At 36.2% G+C, this 20,518-nt stretch overlaps 1 protein-coding gene across 12 annotated transcripts in view; it reads right to left on the bottom strand.

Moving 5' to 3' along the window:
• The window catches only part of EPB41L2 (erythrocyte membrane protein band 4.1 like 2), a 106,964-nt gene that overhangs the window by 54,939 nt on the left and 31,507 nt on the right, over positions 1 to 20,518 (bottom strand). For all 12 annotated transcript variants that reach the window (XM_058802054.1, XM_058802049.1, XM_058802044.1 and 9 more), the window contains exons 3-4: positions 5,809 to 6,272; positions 4,584 to 4,796 (exon numbers count right to left, since the gene is read on the bottom strand). In XM_058802054.1, coding sequence (XP_058658037.1) covers positions 4,584 to 4,796; positions 5,809 to 6,258 — 663 coding nt within the window. In that variant the 5' untranslated portion in view covers positions 6,259 to 6,272. The remainder of the gene's footprint in view (positions 1 to 4,583; positions 4,797 to 5,808; positions 6,273 to 20,518) is intronic.

Genomic DNA, 20,518 nt, shown 5'->3' with positions numbered 1-20,518 from the left:
GATCAGCCATGTCAGGCATGCCTGGGGCAATGTGAAACACATGCAAAAACAAGCCAGAAGAAATAACTCCACTGTCAAATAACACTAGGTGGCTGCAAAAAAGAACTTAAAGTAATTACCAATACATAAAACTCAAGTGGCAAAGAAACAAGAAAGGTTCAAATGTACCTGTACTCCTACAGCAATATTTAAGGACAAATTCTGAACTGTGGAAGAATAGCATCAAATTACAGTCCTTTGCAAAGATGTCTTAATATCCGATTAAAAACATCCTAATTCACCAGGAGTGAACTTTTCTTTATTCCCCAAAATTTCGTATATAAGTATACTATCTCAACATCTTAAAGCTATATTCTTTCCAGGTGAGCACCTCCTCCCACCCATTTCTATTCTGTACCACTCACCACAGGAATTCAATTTCAGAATATTTTGTCACAGAAACCAGTTTTTGTTCACTCTGACATATTTTTCAATGCAACTTGTATGTCACATATATTTCTTTTTTCCAAAAGGTACTTTAACTCAATACAGATTCCAAGAAAATGCCACATTAGGCAGAAGTTACATTAATTTCATATTAACCAGACTTTAAATGGTAATAAATTCCTTTTTTATTAACACTCTGATTTTGCAGATGTACCAAATCCATCCAAAATAAATGAATCTAGTTCCAGTTAGAAAAAAATGCACATACATGCAAAATTTTAGTGCGATAATTAAGTTTTTAACTGGATTTTTTTCTTAAATAGTACATATATATTCCATTTCTTACATGTATTTGCTCCAAAAACTCCCATCTGAAAATTCCAGAGTACAAAAAAAAAAAAAAAAGTGACATGATATAAGATTTTTTTATCCAAAACCTACTTCCACCTGTGTCCTTTTCAGCTGACAATAGTGCAGCATTAACCTCTTGCTTACAGGGGATCTTGCCATATTAAGACAAAAAGATCCTTGAGACTATAAAGATTATTATTACACAAACCAATCTGTGGTGGCCAGGACAGAAAACAAGTATGTCAACAGACAAATATTTGTTTCAGCCACATTATAATCACAGGACTTCACCAATTCACTTAAATTAATCCCTCTGCCTATCTCAGCTTCATACTACATATCTTAAATGTTTAAGAATATAGCTGAACTCAACTTACAGCAAGTTAGGATATCCACTTGTCACTTGGTAAATATTAAATTTCTAGAAATGTCTAGTGAAGCATGGAGAGCCTGGTTCAGAACAACCTCTATAAAGCTTTTGCTGCCTAGTCTAAATCTCAGAGATGATACAATTTTAAAAAAACTAATTCCAGATGAACGGTCATTAAACACCAACCTTAAGCAAAAACTGTAGCCTCCTTTCTAATACAACTGTTACACATATTTTGTAAAAGCTCACCAATATTTTCCTGAATCGAAATATCAATTTTTTAAGCTTGAAAAAAAATCTATTCCAGTTATCTTCGAGAAATCATTCTAATTTATGATGTACCAAAAGTTACTTTGCAAAATAAGAAATAAAATCAGCTTCAGTGTTGGAGGGGAATGGAAAGTGGGGGAGGGAGTGGTTGGATATGTGTAAAAATTGGGTTTTGTACAAAACATTATATAAAACAATGTTTCCTTCTTTCCCTATTCAAAATTCAAAATCATGTTATAAAAATTTAAGTATGTTGAAATGTTTTAAATCACTGGAGCTGAAGAAACATAACCACAAACGTCTAAAACTAAATTAAGCTCACAAAGCAAAAGGGAATATAAGCAGGATAGAAATCTAACTATCACGTGGACAGGAGTTTAGAGAGCAGTTTCTGGTCTACTGAAATGGCACTTCTTCCTAAGCACACAGACTATTGTCAGTGGATATTCTGTTCTCTCACGAAAATTATGAACAGGATGGACAGAAAACAGAATGGAAATATAAAAACGTGTCAGAACTCTTCATCTAGCATCTCAATCCACACAAAGAGTGCTTTTTAAAAGAAGGGAAAATAGAAAGAAATAAAGAGAGAGGTGTCAGATTGGCATATATAATGGAATTCAATGAGCAGTAACAAAAGAGCTGCTATTTTAGAAGCTGTTAATAGGAAATGCTAGGGATATTATACCTGAACTCATCTGGCCTTCCAGACAGTATGAAGTCTTAAAGTGCAGGCTTGTAATTGTACAAGTGCAGAACAAGCCTAAGAGTTCTCAATTACTTAGGGATTTATCTTACTTAAAAGAAAAAAAAATAATACCAAAACCCTAGAGAAAAGCAGGTACTTGGACAACCATGACAAACAGGTGAGATTTTATGCAACTGCTTTTTCCTAGCATAAATAACTGAGATCTAACTATATTGCTAAAGGGGCCATACACAAAACTATGAATTTTAAGAACCTAAGATGGCATTAAAAAAAAGTTTCCTGAAAATAGGAATGACATTTGCTACCCCTACCCCAAAGAAAAAAAAATCTCGGGAAGTTCCCCTGACTGCTGGGACATTTCCAGTATGGTCAAGTTTGGCCTTGAAGGAACATCAGCCAGCTCACTGAGTACTGATGGGTGTATTCTCTAAGGTCCCATGGGACTTGTCTCTCCAGCTCAAATGTTCTCACACGTAACCATAACCCTCCCTTTTTCTGCAAGTTTCCAAATCACATCTCCAAACTTTTGCCATTAACCATTTACTGATTAGAACATACTCAAGCTGGAAGAGTAAAGTTTTTCTGACTGAAACAGCTTGTGTTCTAAGAATAATGCATCAACATTTATTTTTTAAGAAACAAAGCATTACTATTAATTCAAGATTTTCTATTTCAGTTTTAGTGAATCTAAGGTATACAATAGCTGAACTCAAGTATTAAGTCCTCATATCATGATTCACGACTGTTACTAATTATTTGTATAATATTATATCTACTAATTGGGCACAAAATGCTCAGTATTTAGTTACTGGTGAGAATCCTGATCAGCCTTGATCTGTGTGCTGAAACTGAAGCTACTGCATCATGGCTTTGGTTCCTTTTATGCTTGCACCCAGCTATTGCTTTATACAAAAACACATACAGTAGGAATGAACAGCTGGCAAAATTTGTCAGACTAAATTAATGAGGTTTTGTCTTCATATTTTGTTTTCTTTCACACTCCTTTTAGTTTATGTGAATACAAATTGATGCAGTTCTAAAAGGAAAAAGGAATAGGATTGCAAGCCAAACAGAAAAATCCCCAATAGTGTATTAGCTCAGAATTTATTACTGATTATCATGAAGGTTTAGAATGAGTATTAGAAAAAGACAGGATTCTACCAAAAGCTGTTATATAACAGCAATGAAAACAAGATATTTTTCAGTTTTACTTTGCCATTAGCAAGAATATATATTTTAAATATAAAGAAGCTGGTTTACAGCTCACAGTATACTGGAAGAGGCATCAGGAATGTGAAAATCATGACAATTGCCCCAAATTAAACCTGATGTACTAGGAAGTCAACCAAAGTAAACTGGACTTTGACTGCAAAAATTTTGTTTCTTTGTTTTTTAATTCTTAAATCATTTCAGTAACTTTGAAAAAGCAGAAATAAACCAGCATTTATCCAAACACTAAATATTGAAGGAAGACTAAAACAGAGTATCAGAAATATACGAGGATCTTTTGCAGAAAGCACAAACGGAAATTTCAGTTATCAGTTGATATGGCTTTCTGAGACTTTAAGTATTTTGATATGGTAGTAGAGCGTAAAAAACTCTACATGTATTTAAGAACACTAATTCATCCATAAAATTGCAGTCAGCACTGCTCATGTCCTATAAATAATTCAAATTAACATATAAAACAAATTGTTTCTTCACAACTTTTTCCCCTCTTAAATCACTTTTACTATTGTTCTTACAGGAAACTCTTACTGCAAATAATGAGAAAACTTAGTTCTTGGCAAATGACTTAACTGGATCATGACAGACTTAAAATACTGAGTTATAAATACAAAATGGTATATTCTTAGATCTGTGGTAAGCCACCACTTCACTTAAGTCTCATTTTAGCTTGGGGAAAAAGCCCAGGACGATCAAACTCACATAGCCTTTAATTAAAACAGAGATGCCATTCAGATTTAAATATCCTGATTTATGTGGAAAAAAAAAATTCCAAACAACAAACTACTCCAGGGTTACTACCCTGCAGTCAATTTTCGTGAAAATGAGGAACTAGAACAGAATGTTGAATATGTGTTTTATAGCTGTAATGGAATTTTTCTTTCTGAAGAAAAAATTAAACTTTTTAAACGTTAAAAGAAACTATCTCCAGCTGAGATAACTTGAAAAAAAAAAAATTAATGAACTCAAGAAAACTTTATCAGCACATGTTCCACTACTTTCAGGAAAACCTTAATGTTTTAGAAAAATAATCAAGTTTGAGCTGTCAAATAATCAGCAGGTGTACTGCAGAGGGCATTTTTAAGAATGAACTGATATGGTTTTAAAGATAGTATCTTAAACTGAAATGTTAAATTAGTCCTAGCGATAGCGTTAAACACTAGGTACAATGAAAGCAAGTTTTCTTTTCCCTACAGAGAATGCTTTTTATATAATGATTTGATGCCTTACCTCTAGGTCACAGCTGTACTCCGTGCCATCCAGAAGCATCACTTTACACTGCACAGTTTTGATCTTCTTTGGAGACTTCTTAGGAATGTTATCTATTTTAATTTCAGCTGTCTGCACTTCTTTTGTCTCCCTTTTTTCTTTTTCTTCTTGTGTTTCTTCCTTTTTCTCTGCAACTTCCTCTACTTCTGTTTCTTTACCATCTTCTTTGGAAGGCTATATAAAATACAGTTAAACAAACTCAGGAAGGAGAATATTTTACACTTGTCCCTTCCTTTTATAAGCTACTAATAACTAAGTCAGTAACCATTCATTAAAGGTATGCACATACTGGAAACACAACAACCAGCATAAGCACTAAGGTCTTCTTTTAGGGACCAGATATTCTTGCTGTCAAACAAGAGGAGGTGCCTTTTTTCCCCTTTCCTTGAAATAAGATTTGCATTTTTTTAATATGAGTTATTGGCTTTCTTCCAAAGAGAAACAATCTTATTAAGAAGCTCCAGGAGTTATACTAAACTAAACCCCAGTGCTTATGATTGCCAAGTGATACAGAATCACAGAATGGTTGAGGTTTGAAGGGATCTCTTGAGATCTAGTCCAATGCCCCAAAGGTCACAGAGGGCAATTTGCCCAGGACCATATCCAGTTGGGTTTGGATATTTTCATAGGGGAAGACTCCACAATATCTCTGGCTGATCTGTTTCAATGTCTGACTCACCCCTTTACCACCCTGTGAGGCCTATCATCTGCACCACCACCACCTGGCCACGTCCCTTGCCAAGGAAAGGTCCTGTCACCATCAGAGTAAAAAAGATTTCTTGTGATTTGAGATGTAATTTCATGGGTTTAATTTGGGTCCCTTGCCTTTGGTCATACCACTGCATACCACTGAGAAAGGTCTGTCTACTCAGCATTCCTTCCATTCAGGTATTAATACATACTGATAAGATTCCCCTTCCTCCTTCTCTTCCTCAGGCTGACCACTGTCAACTGTCCCAGCCCCTCCTCATACAAAACATTGTCTCTGTGCCTTTGCCACCCTAGAATATCAATGTTAAGAGCTGAACTGCAACTTCACAGAAAGCAGGACTGGAACCTAGCAACTGGAATAGCTGTCATTTTTTCCCCAATATGATCCTAACAAAGCTTTACAAGAATTACATAATTCATTAATCAGGTTCCATTAAAATTACTCCAAAGTACCTCTGAGCCTTCCCACACGTACCTGTATTTCAGCACTGCTAATGGAGTGTTTTTCTTTGTCATTCTGCCGGTTTTCAGTTGCTTCTTCCAAGCTCCTTCTCGGCTGAGCCACCCCCTCTAGTGCCTGGCTTTCACTTTCTTCAACTACTTGCTCTTCCCCTGTGGCCTTCTTCTTGGGCTCATCTCTGGGCTCTGCCAAGGTGTAGGACTTTTGTTTCTTAAGCCAAGGGGGAAGGAAACGAGAAATACCCTTGCTTTCAGGTGAAGATTTTTCCTTCTTCTGGCTGCTTGAACTACTTTGGCTGGTTGGTGCTGGGACAGAAGAATCTTGAGCTTCTCCGGAGGATGTTTCCCTGGACTTCTGATCTCCTGGAGTCTCTGATGTTTCTTCAGGCTTGTCCTTGGCTTTGTCTGGTCCCAGCTGCTCAGAATCCTTCTTTACTTCGGTCTCTGAACCAACTTCAGTTGTCATTATCACAACTGACACTAAAAGAAGCAACAATAAAAATAGTTTGATATGCAGCATCACTACTTTTAATTATTTGCAGTTATTTGTAGTAGTTCATAAACTCTTGTAGATTATTAAATTTAGTAGGGTTAAAGACATACTTCTATGTCTTTACTACTATTAAAGTTAGTGACAGAGCATTACACATTATGTAAGTACCATTTATCTCAGAGGTAACCTGCCTCTGAAAGGCAGGTCTCCATTTGACTGTTGAGATTAAAGAATTTGCTATTTAAAGCCATATATTAGTATGCTAGTTCTCAAGCTGCTACTAATCAAATTACATTTTGCTATCACCTTTTTGTCTCATACAGAAATGCTCCTGTTCTTTCCAAATGGTAGGTATCTTATTAACATAATAATGTAAAACTTTATCATCAAAATGAAAAATGAACTATATCTAGAAAACCAAACTCAACTTTCCTGAGAAAAATTTAAACTTCTGCTGATCAGAAAATAACAATCCACGCTGCTTAATGAATTCATAAGGGAGGCTTCATAAGTAACAGAGATGGTGGTGATTTATTTTTTTTCTTCATACATCTCTGAAAGAACCTACTTTTTCTCAAAAAGTAGCTAAAACAATTTTATAATACGTGATATACAAATCTTCAAAGAAGTTACAGGGAAGCCACTATATTTCCTGGTCTTTTTTGTTTGAAATATATGAACAAACTAATGAAATATATCAACAAAGTAATAAAAAAATCATTATATGCCACTCTCAAAATTAATATCACAATTTGATTATACAGCCAAAAAGGAGACATCTCCAGAAAATTCCTTAGAACTAAGCAAAATCAGTCACCCTAGAAACACATCCCTATGATATTGTTCTAACAATAAAAGAAACTGAGAATATCAAGTCACACATCTTAACTGATTAAATTTAGACAGAACAGCAGTGGGTGGTACAAACTTGCTCGATGGAAAATAAGAAAGGTTTTGCATCTTCAATGGTCCAGGTTTTCATAATCAAAGTTATACAGAGAACGTAGCTTTATACTGCAGAAGCAAGGGAAACTGGTTACAGCCCCGGTCTGAAGAGGTCTGTCCCTGTTCACTTAATGCCTTTATTTGATGCCCACAGCAGGAGGGATTTCTTTCGTGTGCTCAATTTCCTATAAGCTTGTAAGTTTAGTGCTTTTTGGGGCAGGGAGGGGAGAGGAAGAGAGGAGGAATAGACAGAAGAACCTGGCAAAAGGAAGCACACCTCTCCGCTGAGCCTGTATACTTCTTTATAGCCCCAGTAGTCTCTGAATTAACTGTGAAGAGGTGGAAGAGTTAACTACACAAGGGCACTGACCAAGAGTGTAAGTTACAGTCTTCCCAAAACACCTACCTTCTCTACCACATTAGCTTGATACATTTCTTTTTTCCAGGGTTGCATGTTAGTACAAGAATTAGCTATCCCTTGAGAAACACAAAATTGGGTCTCACATTCCCTATCTCAATGCTCTGTCAGATCCTCCAGTTTTGTAGTTCACAGAAAAAAACAGGAATAGGGAGGGACAAAACACTGGAGTTCTGTATTACTGCAGTTTGTAAAGCCTCTGATGTTACCCTTCACTACAGTCAAGCAATCAAGAAACCAGGTTTTCTGAAAGTGGCTTTTTCCTGATTCCCTGCTGCCCATAGGAAAGACCTCACAGGATCTCACACAGCTCTCTGGTGTAACAACCAACAGTGCACCAGAAAGGAAATGGAAACAAGCAGCAGACAGCATTTGTCTCAGAAGTGATACAGGGAAGAAATAGATCAAATCAGATGGCAAATTTGAAATTCTCAACTTCAACTGCATGTTTCCTTGCTTTCCTGTCTTCAAGTAAACTCTCATTTATTCTTACTACGTAGTGTGAGCACACTAAATATTTTTGCCCCTATAATCCTTTGTAAGCTCTATAACAACTGCAGCAGGATAGGGTTCTCCTTATCTCACCTTTTTTGTATTGCAAGGTAACATTAATCCTGTGTTTCATTTGGAGTTGAGAAAGGAGAATAACAATCTTGCAGCAAGAGTAGACTAAAGAGAAGGAGCCTTAGGGCGATGCTCAAATAAAGGATTACCAATGTCTGAACAGGGAAAAGAACAATCTTGGTAGATTTTGCAATTGACATTAAACCTATAAACATTATACCACAAGTGATAACAGCTGTATCTTTTGTAATCCTCCTGAAAACTTGGCTCATGCCAACTGAATGACTACCTAAACTGCAAGGATGAAGGTTGGGGTGGGATGGCAAAAAGTACTGCAAAACACTTTGCACTTTCTGAAGAGAAAGTGAGTTTGTTAAAACTGATCCCACTTTTACAGGAAGCAAATTATCTGCCCCATTTCTAACTCTACCAACTTCCCCAGGAAGCAACTGAAGACAACAGATATTCTCACTCCTCTCCATTCATCCCTTCCTCTCTCTTTTTATTGCACTGAGAAGAAACTTAGCGCTGGCCCAAGTTCACAGCTGAAAGCAGAAAAGGATGCTACATTTTTTCCTTACACTCCTTCCTCTCAGGTGTATAGATTAGTCACCTGGTTGATACTATTCTTCCAGCTTCTAGCATAAATTCCTGAAATGCAGTTTTCTGACCAAAAGGATTCCTGGCACCATAGATAAACTAGAAATACAAGACATGTCAAATATAACATGAAGTTTAAGAAAAATAAAAGGGAAAGAAGAGAGGGAAAGAAAAAAGTAGTGTAGCTCAAAGATCACAGACAATATTAAAAACAACTGCAATAAAATGAAGTTTTCTTTGATGATGCTTTAATTCACTGCTTCTGTTACAGTATTTCCTATTTATCAGCACAGATGAACAAATCCAGATCCTTGTTCCATACATTTCTGGATCTCATTTTACTTATTTTCTGACTACATAAAAGTAGCAAAAGCAGCCTAAACCTGTTTCTTCCTTTTTCAGTTTGTCACTGAAATTCATAGCAAACTCAAGAAATAAAAATCGCTTTGATAGTTTTATCTCCATCAGTCTACTAGGATTCACAGAGAAACCATCATGTCATAGAAACAAAAGGAAAAAAACATCAACCTACTTCTACAGAAATAAATTACAGCTCAGTGCACTAAAAGCCAATGTGCGTCTGTGCAAGTCAGGTAATTTTCTGGATCACCATAGTATTAATAATTTATTTTTAAAATCACTACCTTCATAAATATTCCAAATATTCATCTCATATGGGCTACACACAAAAAATTCCAAAAATATATCAAAGAAAATTTCTATTATCTGAACAAATATACACAAAAACCTGAAACAAGGTCATGTGTATTTCAACTGCCTAAAACAAAGCAAAAATGCTCCCAAATAAAGTTGTTTATTTCTTGTCATATTATTGATCTGAAGCTCAGCAGAAGCCTGATCTGCATTTCACAGTTGGTTAGGAAACATCATTCATGCTTGCTGCTTTCAACATGTAAGATTTGTTGATATAAAAGCTATAAAGAAGTAAAATTCTAGCTGGAACTGTTATTCGTATTTGAGAGTGTAGAAGAATCTGGTTTAAACAGTATGCAATATCTGAGGAACTTGGTACTACAACTATATTTTTTCAAAAACAAAAATCAGTTCTTTTCTGTAGAGTACAATAATTTATATTTTAAATTTCACTGAAAGTGGTAACTAAATAATTTTATTTTAGATTTCTGCTAATTTTAAGACTCGTATTTTATCACTGGAATATAAACAACATAACTCATGGTATATCATGATTCTGTGTAGCATTTTGCTGAAGGTGCCAATATAACCTGCACACATTCTAAAAGCAGACAAAGTAAAAAGTAAATAAAATTTCTTCTTTTAGTCATTATTTAAATGATTAACTGCAATTGAAAAGACATGGAGTGTTCTGAACACCAAGGAATAAATTCTACTAAATAATGAAGTTTTCAATTTTGAGACCCTTAAGAAAGCAAAAACATCTCTAAAATTGGCTTAGATCAATTTGCAACATTCACAGAGTTCCCAATTAAATATTGTCAAATATCAACCCAACATCAACTCAGTTCTCCCACAGGAACTTGCATCCTTCTCTGTATGTATAAATACACAGAAGTGTTTATACCTACAAACACACTTTGAAAGCTGAATCTAATAATTTGGATTACATTCATTTTTAAGCACATTCCTCAAACAAAATAGATCATACAAAAGTCAAAGACTATATAAAATATATATATATAAAATCCATTATCTTTATGCACCTAAAATCCAATCACCTATTTTTAAATGATTAATCAATGACGGTATCTAGCAATTTTACCCAAACCCAGGCATTTACACACACTGAACATCAAGCACTGCTCCAGTCTGCTCCTTCCCTGATGATCACAGTGCACAAAAATCAAGGTTTACTGCAGAGGCTGAAGAGACAGACTGCAGACTCGGCTTTTTTGCAAGTCCCTGCAGTAGCCACAGGGCAGAAGCCTGTCACAGTCCATTGGCTTCCCAGGCTGTGACAAGACCACCAGAGCTGGGCCCTGGACAGATCTCCTGTTGTTGTCATGGCTCTTCAATGCTGGCTCAGAAGGCAACACATTGAAAAACCAACTACCAAGAACAATCCTGTGCCATATATAGCCAAAAAAAACCCCAAAATTCCTTCTTTTAAAGATTCACAGTTCATGGAGGAAGCTTAAGCAATAATTCAGGTGAGTAGACAATGAAATCTGTATTGATTCTGACTTTGCCTTTGTAATAATATCTCCTAGTAAAAGTTTTTCCCAAAAGTAAACCCATAAAAAATTGGCCGTTCTCCTCTTGATTCTGCTTCAGCTTCCTCCTAAACTGGGAGCTCATTCTCCAGGAGGTAACCAGGTGAGCAAACTGACATTGCCACTCTGTGTATTGGTCAGCAGATGGTGCCATAATAGCTCTGAAAGTCAGCAGCACATTTCAAAGGCCAAACTTAAAATGTCAACAATACTCCAATTTCAGATGTAATTCCCAGATTAAGACAAAGTGATGGAATGTTTTCACAGAAGTATTAGCATAACATATTTTAATAGATATAACTTCAGAGCCAGACAGTGAATCATGACTCCATGACAATATAAATTAGTTACATGTGTACATGAACACGTGTGAGTCTAAACACTTTCACATATTCACATAATGTCTATGCTTATCTCCAAGAGTAGAAATGGCACACAGTGATGTTCTTCCAAAGAACCCTATGCCTAGCAAATCTAGTTTTCCAGGGAATTACAGGCATGTCATAGTGGCTAGCAGCCCCTAAACTAATAGAAGCTATACATATAAGCATCCCTCTATCTAGATAATGACATCACTACTGAAAATAATAGGTTTTTTATGAGCTTTCATGTTTGTATCCATGCCATCATACACTTGATGACTTGCAAACATGTAATATTTCCCTCCTAAACATTCTTGTCCTTATTTAAATATTGAAGTTCCTAGAACTCATTTTTATACTATGATAAAATTATTGTAGCTGTGTAACCGTTCCTTGCAATGCACAGAACACAGAAAACACATCATAAAACACTGGCAAGTTCCTACATAGGAAGGTGAGAATTAAGGTAGCTCTGAAACAACACTGTAAGACAAATAGTAGCATAATTCTGAAGATTGCTGCAAAGGCAAAGAAAACATCAAGGATATATACAGCAAATTGAATGTGACAGAAAAAACTACTTCTGTCTAAAATTGCGAAGCGAGTATCTGCAGTTTAGATAGAATATTTTCACAATAAAACTATGATGCTGACAAATTTCTGTAAAGCAGCTCTGGAGAAGTCACCTCTACTCTCTGTATACTCAAATTGCATCCTGGAACATTACTATTTCTCAAAATCCTTTTTCCTGTTAAAGCAGCACAACACATACTTATCACCCAAGTGCCTCAACTTTCCATAGAACACCTGCCACAGGCCATCTCCATTTTGCCTGGTGAATAACTTGGTTACTGAAATCCATATTCAATTTTAAGGTTCAGTTTTAATGGTTAAGTCAGTTGAAGGAAAACTCCAGAAAGGAGACATAATACTACAAGACATGAAAACTCATAAGAATTCTTTAAAAGCTATTTTTGTTAAAATTTATCTCCTGACACTGTGCAGCAGTCTAAAAATGTGTAAAAAAACTAAGAAAATAATGTTGCAAAGTGCTGTTTTCCAAACCAAATGAAATTCAGTGAAAACTGCATCATGTTTGTAACAGCACCAATGGAACATGTAAAACTCAACCCCAAGGCCTTCAAGAAAATCAGAACATAAACACTACATGTAGCCAAGTTGCAATGCCCACACTGGAAATTGAGATCACATTTAAGCAAATACACATCCTGCAGTTCTCTTTGTGCCATCTCTGCCATACCCAGAGATAACAGAATCTGTTCCTTCTGTATTTTCAATCCACAAACACACTGCTATATTAAGGCAAAGAATAAGTCTCAAACAGCAAATTAATTTAAACCAAGAAATTCGTCTCTTCCCCAGCACTGAAAAATGTGCTGCAATCTGATGAGAATCCAACAGTCATTTTGAAAAGCTGTATTGAACAAGTGACCCCACCCAGGCCCTGACGCTGCTAGAGAAGGACAAGCTCAAGTGGAAAAACGGGATTTAGTTCCAAATTCATTCCAGCAGACAGAAAATGAGCATAGGTCAAGAGACAGCTCTGTTTTCCTGTTATCTGTCCAACAAACTAAGATCAACACAGATTTTGAGAAAAATCTCTGCCTTGTTTTTAAAATCAACTCTGCAAGTTCACAGTGGGTTTTGGCTGTTCACATTAAACCCTCACGATAACCACAATTTTAGAGATTAAAACCAGCAGTGAGTATTTGTTTGTTCCAAGCAATGCTCTCCCTCCAATCTCCATTCCTATCCTTCCACTCTATCCCACCTTGGCAAATGGCTGGCTCTATGACAGTCACACAATTTCACTGAAGCACAGGCAAACATTAATATTTTTCGTATTCTTAATGAAGAAGCTGTGGGGGTGGACAATGAACACCCCATTTGAGTTCTGTAAATTATTTGCATTATTCTGATTTGGAGGTGATTGATTTTTAGATGCCACAATAAAAAATTCCATTTCCAACTATCATTCTTTCTATTTATAATTTATTGGCAAGATTAAAACCAGCTTCTTTTTATACTGACAACATTATGTTCACCCTTGCATGCATTATGCTTACAAGGCATTTACAATTACATAGTTAATCTAAACACTTGCCAACTTGGTGAAAAATAATGTACTAGTACCTGAGAATTTTTTGTACTGCAAACTGGAAGGCCCCAGTGTAATAAAGTTCCTGAATGGTGGAATTTCAGATTCACATCATTGTTTTGACAAGTATCCATTTCCTCTTCAGTGGAAGTCATATAGAGAATTATTACCCTCTCACATGTTCAGGAAGTGCACAACAGCATGCAAAAAGAGAAATCTCTGCAATACCAGGATTCGATGTCAGGGAAAAAAGAGAAGCAACTAGTCTGTGCTTTCAGTAGAGACAGAGACCAGCACACACGCATTTAAAAGTCATTTTCATAAGCAGATGTAACCATTAAATTTTTTTCACAAGCACACTGAGGCTGAATGTCATACAGATGTGGATGCTACTGAGATCACATTCAAAATGCCTTCTAGCTTTTTATTTCAGCTCATCCAACTCAGGAACCATAGCCAAAACACAACTGACAAATGCATTAAGACAGTGTGCTCTGGCATGTGCAAGACCAGAGTTCAATCGACAAATGTTTACAAAGCTTTAGGGTCTAAACATAACCACAAAAGTGACTTCTTTGGCAGCCACATCAGTTCTATATTTCCACTTTAAAGGGCATTTCATTTTTGCTATTGCCAAATATAAGCACCACAGAGGGCACAGTTCTCTTAGGCAAGCCACTTGAACAATACTGGTAGATGTTTGTCCTTACTGAGGGAAACAGAGTTGGAAAAAGTGACAATAAAATTGTAAAGCCTTTTATGCAGATGTCAGGAGAATCATCTCCTGCCACAATTCTTTTTTTAGTGTCTGTTTTCCTGAATCAGGATTCAAGTAATAATACAGAAATTGATACTGCCACACTTTCCACCAATAATAAATTCAGTTTCAAATACCTGATTAAACAACATCCCTGGCTTAGTCCAAATTCCAAGTAAGTGCAATGTCTCAAGGTATGTGGTTAAATATTTTTGGAAAGTTGCAGCTGTGTCTTTGCTGGGTAGGTTGTTACCAGTATGTGACTCATCTGTTGAAGAACCTGTGGAGAGCTTAATGCAAATGCAAGTAAGCACCAGGTTATTAAATGTATAACAGAATTTACGAAAAAAAATCCCAAACCAAACCAAAAACAACTACCACAAATTAAAAACACAATAGTTAAAACCAGGATAATTCTCACTTCCTGCTTCAATGAATAAAAGCTATCCAATATTCCCTGACTGTTCTCCCACATTCCCCAACCTCAGAGGTTAACCACCTGAGAGGTCATGTTTTGGTATTTTAGTTTTTATGTTTGCAGCTAGCAAAAGCCAACTGAGTCTTTCATGGTCTGCAGGAACAGAAGTAGTCCCTTGAAAAAGCAGAACCAATTTGCTGAGTGTTTCCCACCTACTCAAAATAATTATAATGCACGTCAAATAATATATGTTAAGCACAACACTGCAAACTATTTCCTACATACTTATGTACTGAATATATAAGAAGTACTGAAACTAGAGATAACACTGCTCTTCTAGAAAGAATGCATCTATTGCTCCTGTGGGAGTTAGCTCTGCCAATCCCAAGCAACAAAAAGCAGTAGAGATGCCTCTTAGCTGAGCAAATAAAACTGGCAGCCAAAACTTCATCACTCCCATGGGCTCTTCTGAATGCTGGTATTTGATTAGAAGAGTGAAAACATGAGCCACTTTCTGAAAGTTTCCTACTTTTCATGGCAGTGGCTTCACAACTAACAACACTGCAACATCTCTGGGTGAGACAAAGTGAAAGGAGCCTAGTTCATGTCTGAATCTAGAGGTCAGAAACAAGTTTAATGGAAAAAAAAAGGCAAAACCCAATGCTAATAATGCTGGGTTTGTGCCTAGACTTCAGCACTTAACATGTTTATTCATCATCTAAGTGCTTTAGCTGTTTTGTGCTTTTTGGAAGGACATTCACAGCATGAAAGATTGTAATATAAAACAGATAACAGGATATGCATGAAAGTCCCAAGGGAGTAACTATTTAAACAAACTTTTCTTTGGAGAGTTAGGGAATGACAATAGATAAGAAAGCTTTAAAAGAATAATTCATTTGTGAACCCCAAGAACAAGGTGGGGAGGAGTATTTAGAACTGTCCTGTAGACAAGGAAAAAAGAATGTTGTCCTGCCAAACCACAAATTTAATTACATTCACATATAAATATAAGAATATGCATCACAAACTGCAGTTTACCAAAGCAGCCTCACCCATTGCAGAAAAGCCTTTTAGTGACCACATACAAATGGGGGTGGTGTGTTGTCACAGTAATCTTCCAGGCCAAGCAGAGGCTTTATTCTGCCTTCTTGGGCTGCACTTCCAGTTCTCATTCTGTACATGCTGAAAAGTCTCAAAGCTTTGAAAGAGTCCTAAGCAAACACAGCTCCAAGATGACAGTAATTTATCATCTTACAATTTTATTATCACAAATACACACAGCACGATACTATGAACTCTGCACTGAAAAGTCTTTGAGTGACACTCTCAGTCTGTATTGGCTCAGGGGTTTCTTGTTTCCTTTTGGGCTCATCATTTTACATGCTGACTGAAAAAATGCTTGAAAGCATATTTACCCAGCTGTTCTCTATGGGTATGATTCTTACGCATTTAATGTTAAATCCAAAATCATGTTTGAGCTCACAGTCATTGATTTCCCTTATCCTATCTAAATTTTTAAAATCTGAAGTACTTTGAAATAGGAAGCAATAAGAAAATGGAAATTGGTGAAGGGTACAGACAAAATTTAATTCAAATTTGTTTTTGATCGTGGTATACTGGTTAACAACTGGAGTTTTTTGCAAGACCATACTCCTGTGTGTGGAAGGAATAGACAGCATGTGTCAACAGAAAGTACAAGAGTCACAGTCCCATGACCCTTTAAAATGACATCATGTTCTTTCACAAATCAGGAGTACCTGATTATTTCTCAAAGTGAGATGTCAGAGAAGAAGAACTGGAGCTCTGGTCTGGATGAAGTCTGAGGCATGCTACTTTCAGAATTCTGCCAAAACATAAGAACCTCAACAAAACTGTGTGAAAGCTTCTAGGACTTAGAAAATGTGTCTGTCTGGCTGGGAGAAATACATCCACGTGACAGACTTGAGTTTTGGGAGAGAGTATGAATGCCATGCAAATTAATATTTAATAAATTCACTAAAAAGTGTACAAAAACTGACTAAAAGGGAAGGACTGAAGTTACAGCTTTCAACTTTTTCTTGCTCTCTTTCTTTTATAAAGACAGAGCTTGGAAAAATCTAGCTAGCAATGAAACAAAGTAGACCCCACTGGATGAAGTCAGGAGTAAAAAAAAAAAATGGGGTGAGGGAGGGAAGGAAAAAACAGGAAACAGACGCTGAAGACAAAACAGGAAAGAAGGTCAGGATACGTCTAATAGCCGAAAAGCTGCAGTGAGGCCGGAGAGGGGGCAGGGTGGGAAGACACCAGAATTCGGTACAGGCTATGTTATACCACAGATGCTAATGGTCAGCCCACAAGATCTCCAAGTGTTGGTCCTTCAAGTGCTAGGCCGTAGGAGATCCAGCATCTATATACACCTCACTTTTAAGGCTCTTCCAGAGGAGCTTCTTCACTTTTTTACAGCAATTTTGTGACAAGTCTCAAGACTTGCTCCTCTGTTGGAAGCTTTAAACAAGAATACTCCTTCCTTTGCACTTTTAATTATTTAATGTATTTATTTTTAAGCAGGAAATGCTTGCTTTTGCCTAATGAACTAAGTGAAAAATCGTACTTCCTGGAAAAACTGTGTTACTGTATCTCCAAATCCATCAAATGACAGAATTCTGATCAGTTCACTTCTGTTTTTCTGGCTTATCTACGCATCCTTGTTCCATTTAACATCAAGATTAGAAGCACACTATCTCAACAATTCAACTACACTTTAGGTCACCAGCTCCTACAGAGTAAGCTTTGTTCTGGTTTAAAACGGATCATGAATTATATCTCATTTACTTTCTGTTGAAGAGCTCCAAGACCAAACATCTGTGTAAAATATCAATCTGAACATGAGCTAAGTGCTTTGTAGCACTTATAAAACTGACCTATCTAAAGAAATATTTCTGATTTTAGCAAAAAAATTTTAGAGCTAGACAAACTTGAGCTCTACGAGGAGAAAGTGATACTTGAAGCATGCTCACTAGGACAGTAGTAAAACCAAAACAAAAATAGTTCCCAAGGCCTCTGTTCTCAAACACTGACATCAAGTACTTCTAATTGTTCCATTTAAGGAGACAAAAGATAGCCTTTCACTTATTTTCAGCTGAAACTCATAGGTCACGTCTCTCCTAAAATATGAGGATGATAGTCCACAGGGGAAGCTTAGTTTTCTTTAGACAAAGGCAATCTTCCTAACTTCACATAGAAGAGAAAAAGTGGAGACAAGTCTTTTTGATCTGTTTACACATCATGAGGTCATCTAAATGTGCTCAAAAATTGCATTACATGTACAGAGTGTCAGAATGGTTTACGTGGGAGTTATGAAAGCTACAAGTTATGAAATGAGCTTTATTACTTGTAAACAAGAATAGAAGTATTGCCAGCTTAATTTCTACTGAAAACTATCAGTCAGACAAGCTTAAAGTTTGTGCACATCAAGAAATACATTTTCATGTTGAATATTCCAAGCTAATTCATGCTGTAGGACAGCAATGAAAATCTGAAGTCCAGTTCAAGTCGAGAAAACAGACAATATTAACTACACATTCTAATTCAACAGAATTAAATTTCACCATATTTATGTACAAAATGAACCAAATGCTCATCAGGTGAAGAATTCTGTGTTGGCTGATTCCTCCTATGAGGAGTACGGCTGTCATCACATCATTCCCGGCAACTTCATTAATCACCATGACCACATTTGCACAGAAACAATTCAATACTGGAAGCAAAATGAACATGCAGTCTTCTTTCCGCACAGAGTAGCTGCAGCATTTCTCATGCCAATTAAAACAATGTTTCATTGTCTTCTTTAACAAAGGAGAATGAATTTTACACTGCACATGTCTACAGAATATACTGCAACACTTGAGATAAAAATTTAAAATATTAAACTTACTGGAAAAGGGAAACAGAATTAAACTGAAGGCATTTCTTTTAATATATGCAGATAAGTAATACGCCATATTTGGTGTGACTTGCAAGTAAAAGTTTTAAATTTTTAAAGAAAAAAATATTTTTTGTCCAACAAAGATTATGTGAAATATACAAAATATTATGTGAAGTACAATACATCACATAAAATGGAAAATATGCTAAACTATACAAAAAGGTTTCAAGTTATTTATATAATTCTTATTCTGAAAAATTATTACCAGCTTATGTTACTCAAGACTAAAATGAATATTTAGGCCTTTTAAATATATTTATAGTCATATGATCCAGAGATATTTAGATAAAAAACAGCAAAGTAAGAACCATGTTGGAGCACACATTTCCATAATCCTGTAATGGGAAACTGATTCCTTAAAATTCCCAAGACATAGAAACAAGGCTGTTTTCAGATATGTGTGGGTTTCACCATTAGTAACATGCTGAAACCCTTCTTACTTCACATTAGTTTCGTGTATAAGCATCTCTTTCATCCTCTTTTCTTCTCCCTCCCCTCTAGTACCTTCACTTAATCCTACTCGCTTTTTTTAGAATATTCCTGATTATCAATTAAGTACTATGTCTTCCACTTTTAATTCCATCACCATTGCTAGAAAGCCAGAGTGCCAAACTGTGTCAAGAGCCTGGCTTACATCCAGACAGTTTAGGACCTCACCTGAACAAAAATAATACAAACAATTTAATATGCAAGCTGAATTTTTCTTTCAAATGTTATCCACAGAAGGACAAGCAAAATAATCTGTTCAAAAGTTATGTCAATCTCCTTATTTGCCAACTGATCAAAACAAAAAAAAAATTCAAATATAGTACTTAAAAGCCACTCAAGTAATGACAAATTAAGCCACAGGCAAATACATAATATGAATGAAGCAGCTTTAGAAATAAAGAATGCTTTCTGCAGCTAATTTTTTAATGAGAACTATACTACAATCTAATATTGGGATTTTCTTTCTTCCTGAAGCAACTGAAAACCAGTTCAGCCAACATATCACAGAGATACTCTGGGAAGCTGAAGAGATTCGGTTTTTCTTCTTCTGAGCAACACAACATACATTCCAGTGAGCGTTTTTACCATCCCAAATAATTGGGGAAGTGACAGAAATACTCTTTAAACAAGGTGATACTAGCATCTGAGAATGTTATAAATCACCAGATTTTTCAGCTCCCAAAGTATCTTGTTTTGAAAAGCATGGATTGATTATGTTCTTGATCCAAACCTATGAAGACCTTCGTGTTCCCTAACTGAAGGGATTACAGGTATCAAAAATGAGCACCAAACTTCCTTTCATATGGAATCTCTTCCAGAACAGCCCCTGAGTAACGGAGATGAAAGTGGCAGACCTAAATAGCTCTGATTCTGCCTGACAAAAACCACAAGGCAAAGCCTGTGTAGAAGAAAAGGATTGCACGCTCTGTTGACGTTGTCAGCGACCTCCTTTAAACTGTCCTGGCTGGGATGAATAGCCTAAGTCACCAATCCATTTTGTGACTGCTCAATCTGAGCCAGGGTTTAAGCGCATGCTGTGCTGCACAGCCTATGTTAATCTCAGTACACGTTAAGATACACGGAGAGCTGCAATCTGCCCAGCAGACAAAGAATAGCCCTCATCTTCGCTCTAAAGGAGGACTGGGTTTATTTGAAGAGTAGATTCTCCAGTTCAAAGAATAAATATAAAGTTTTAGCAAAAAGATGTATTCTTCATTACTCAACTTGGAGCGGGTTTTACTGCTTGCAGACCTCCTGCAGAGGTGGTAGAAACATCACAGTCTTTCTCCTCTCTCAATTTTGACCATGACACTACTTTGAGAATTGGCTCTAACTAATCCGTAGTAATCCTTTGGTATATGAAAATAAATACATCCTTGAGTAAATG

This window comes from Ammospiza caudacuta, chromosome 3 (genome assembly GCF_027887145.1).
Source record: "Ammospiza caudacuta isolate bAmmCau1 chromosome 3, bAmmCau1.pri, whole genome shotgun sequence".
In the NCBI taxonomy this organism is placed as follows: domain Eukaryota; kingdom Metazoa; phylum Chordata; class Aves; order Passeriformes; family Passerellidae; genus Ammospiza; species Ammospiza caudacuta.
Note: the sequence above shows the minus strand (reverse complement) of the source record. Positions and strands in the feature narration are given on the sequence as shown.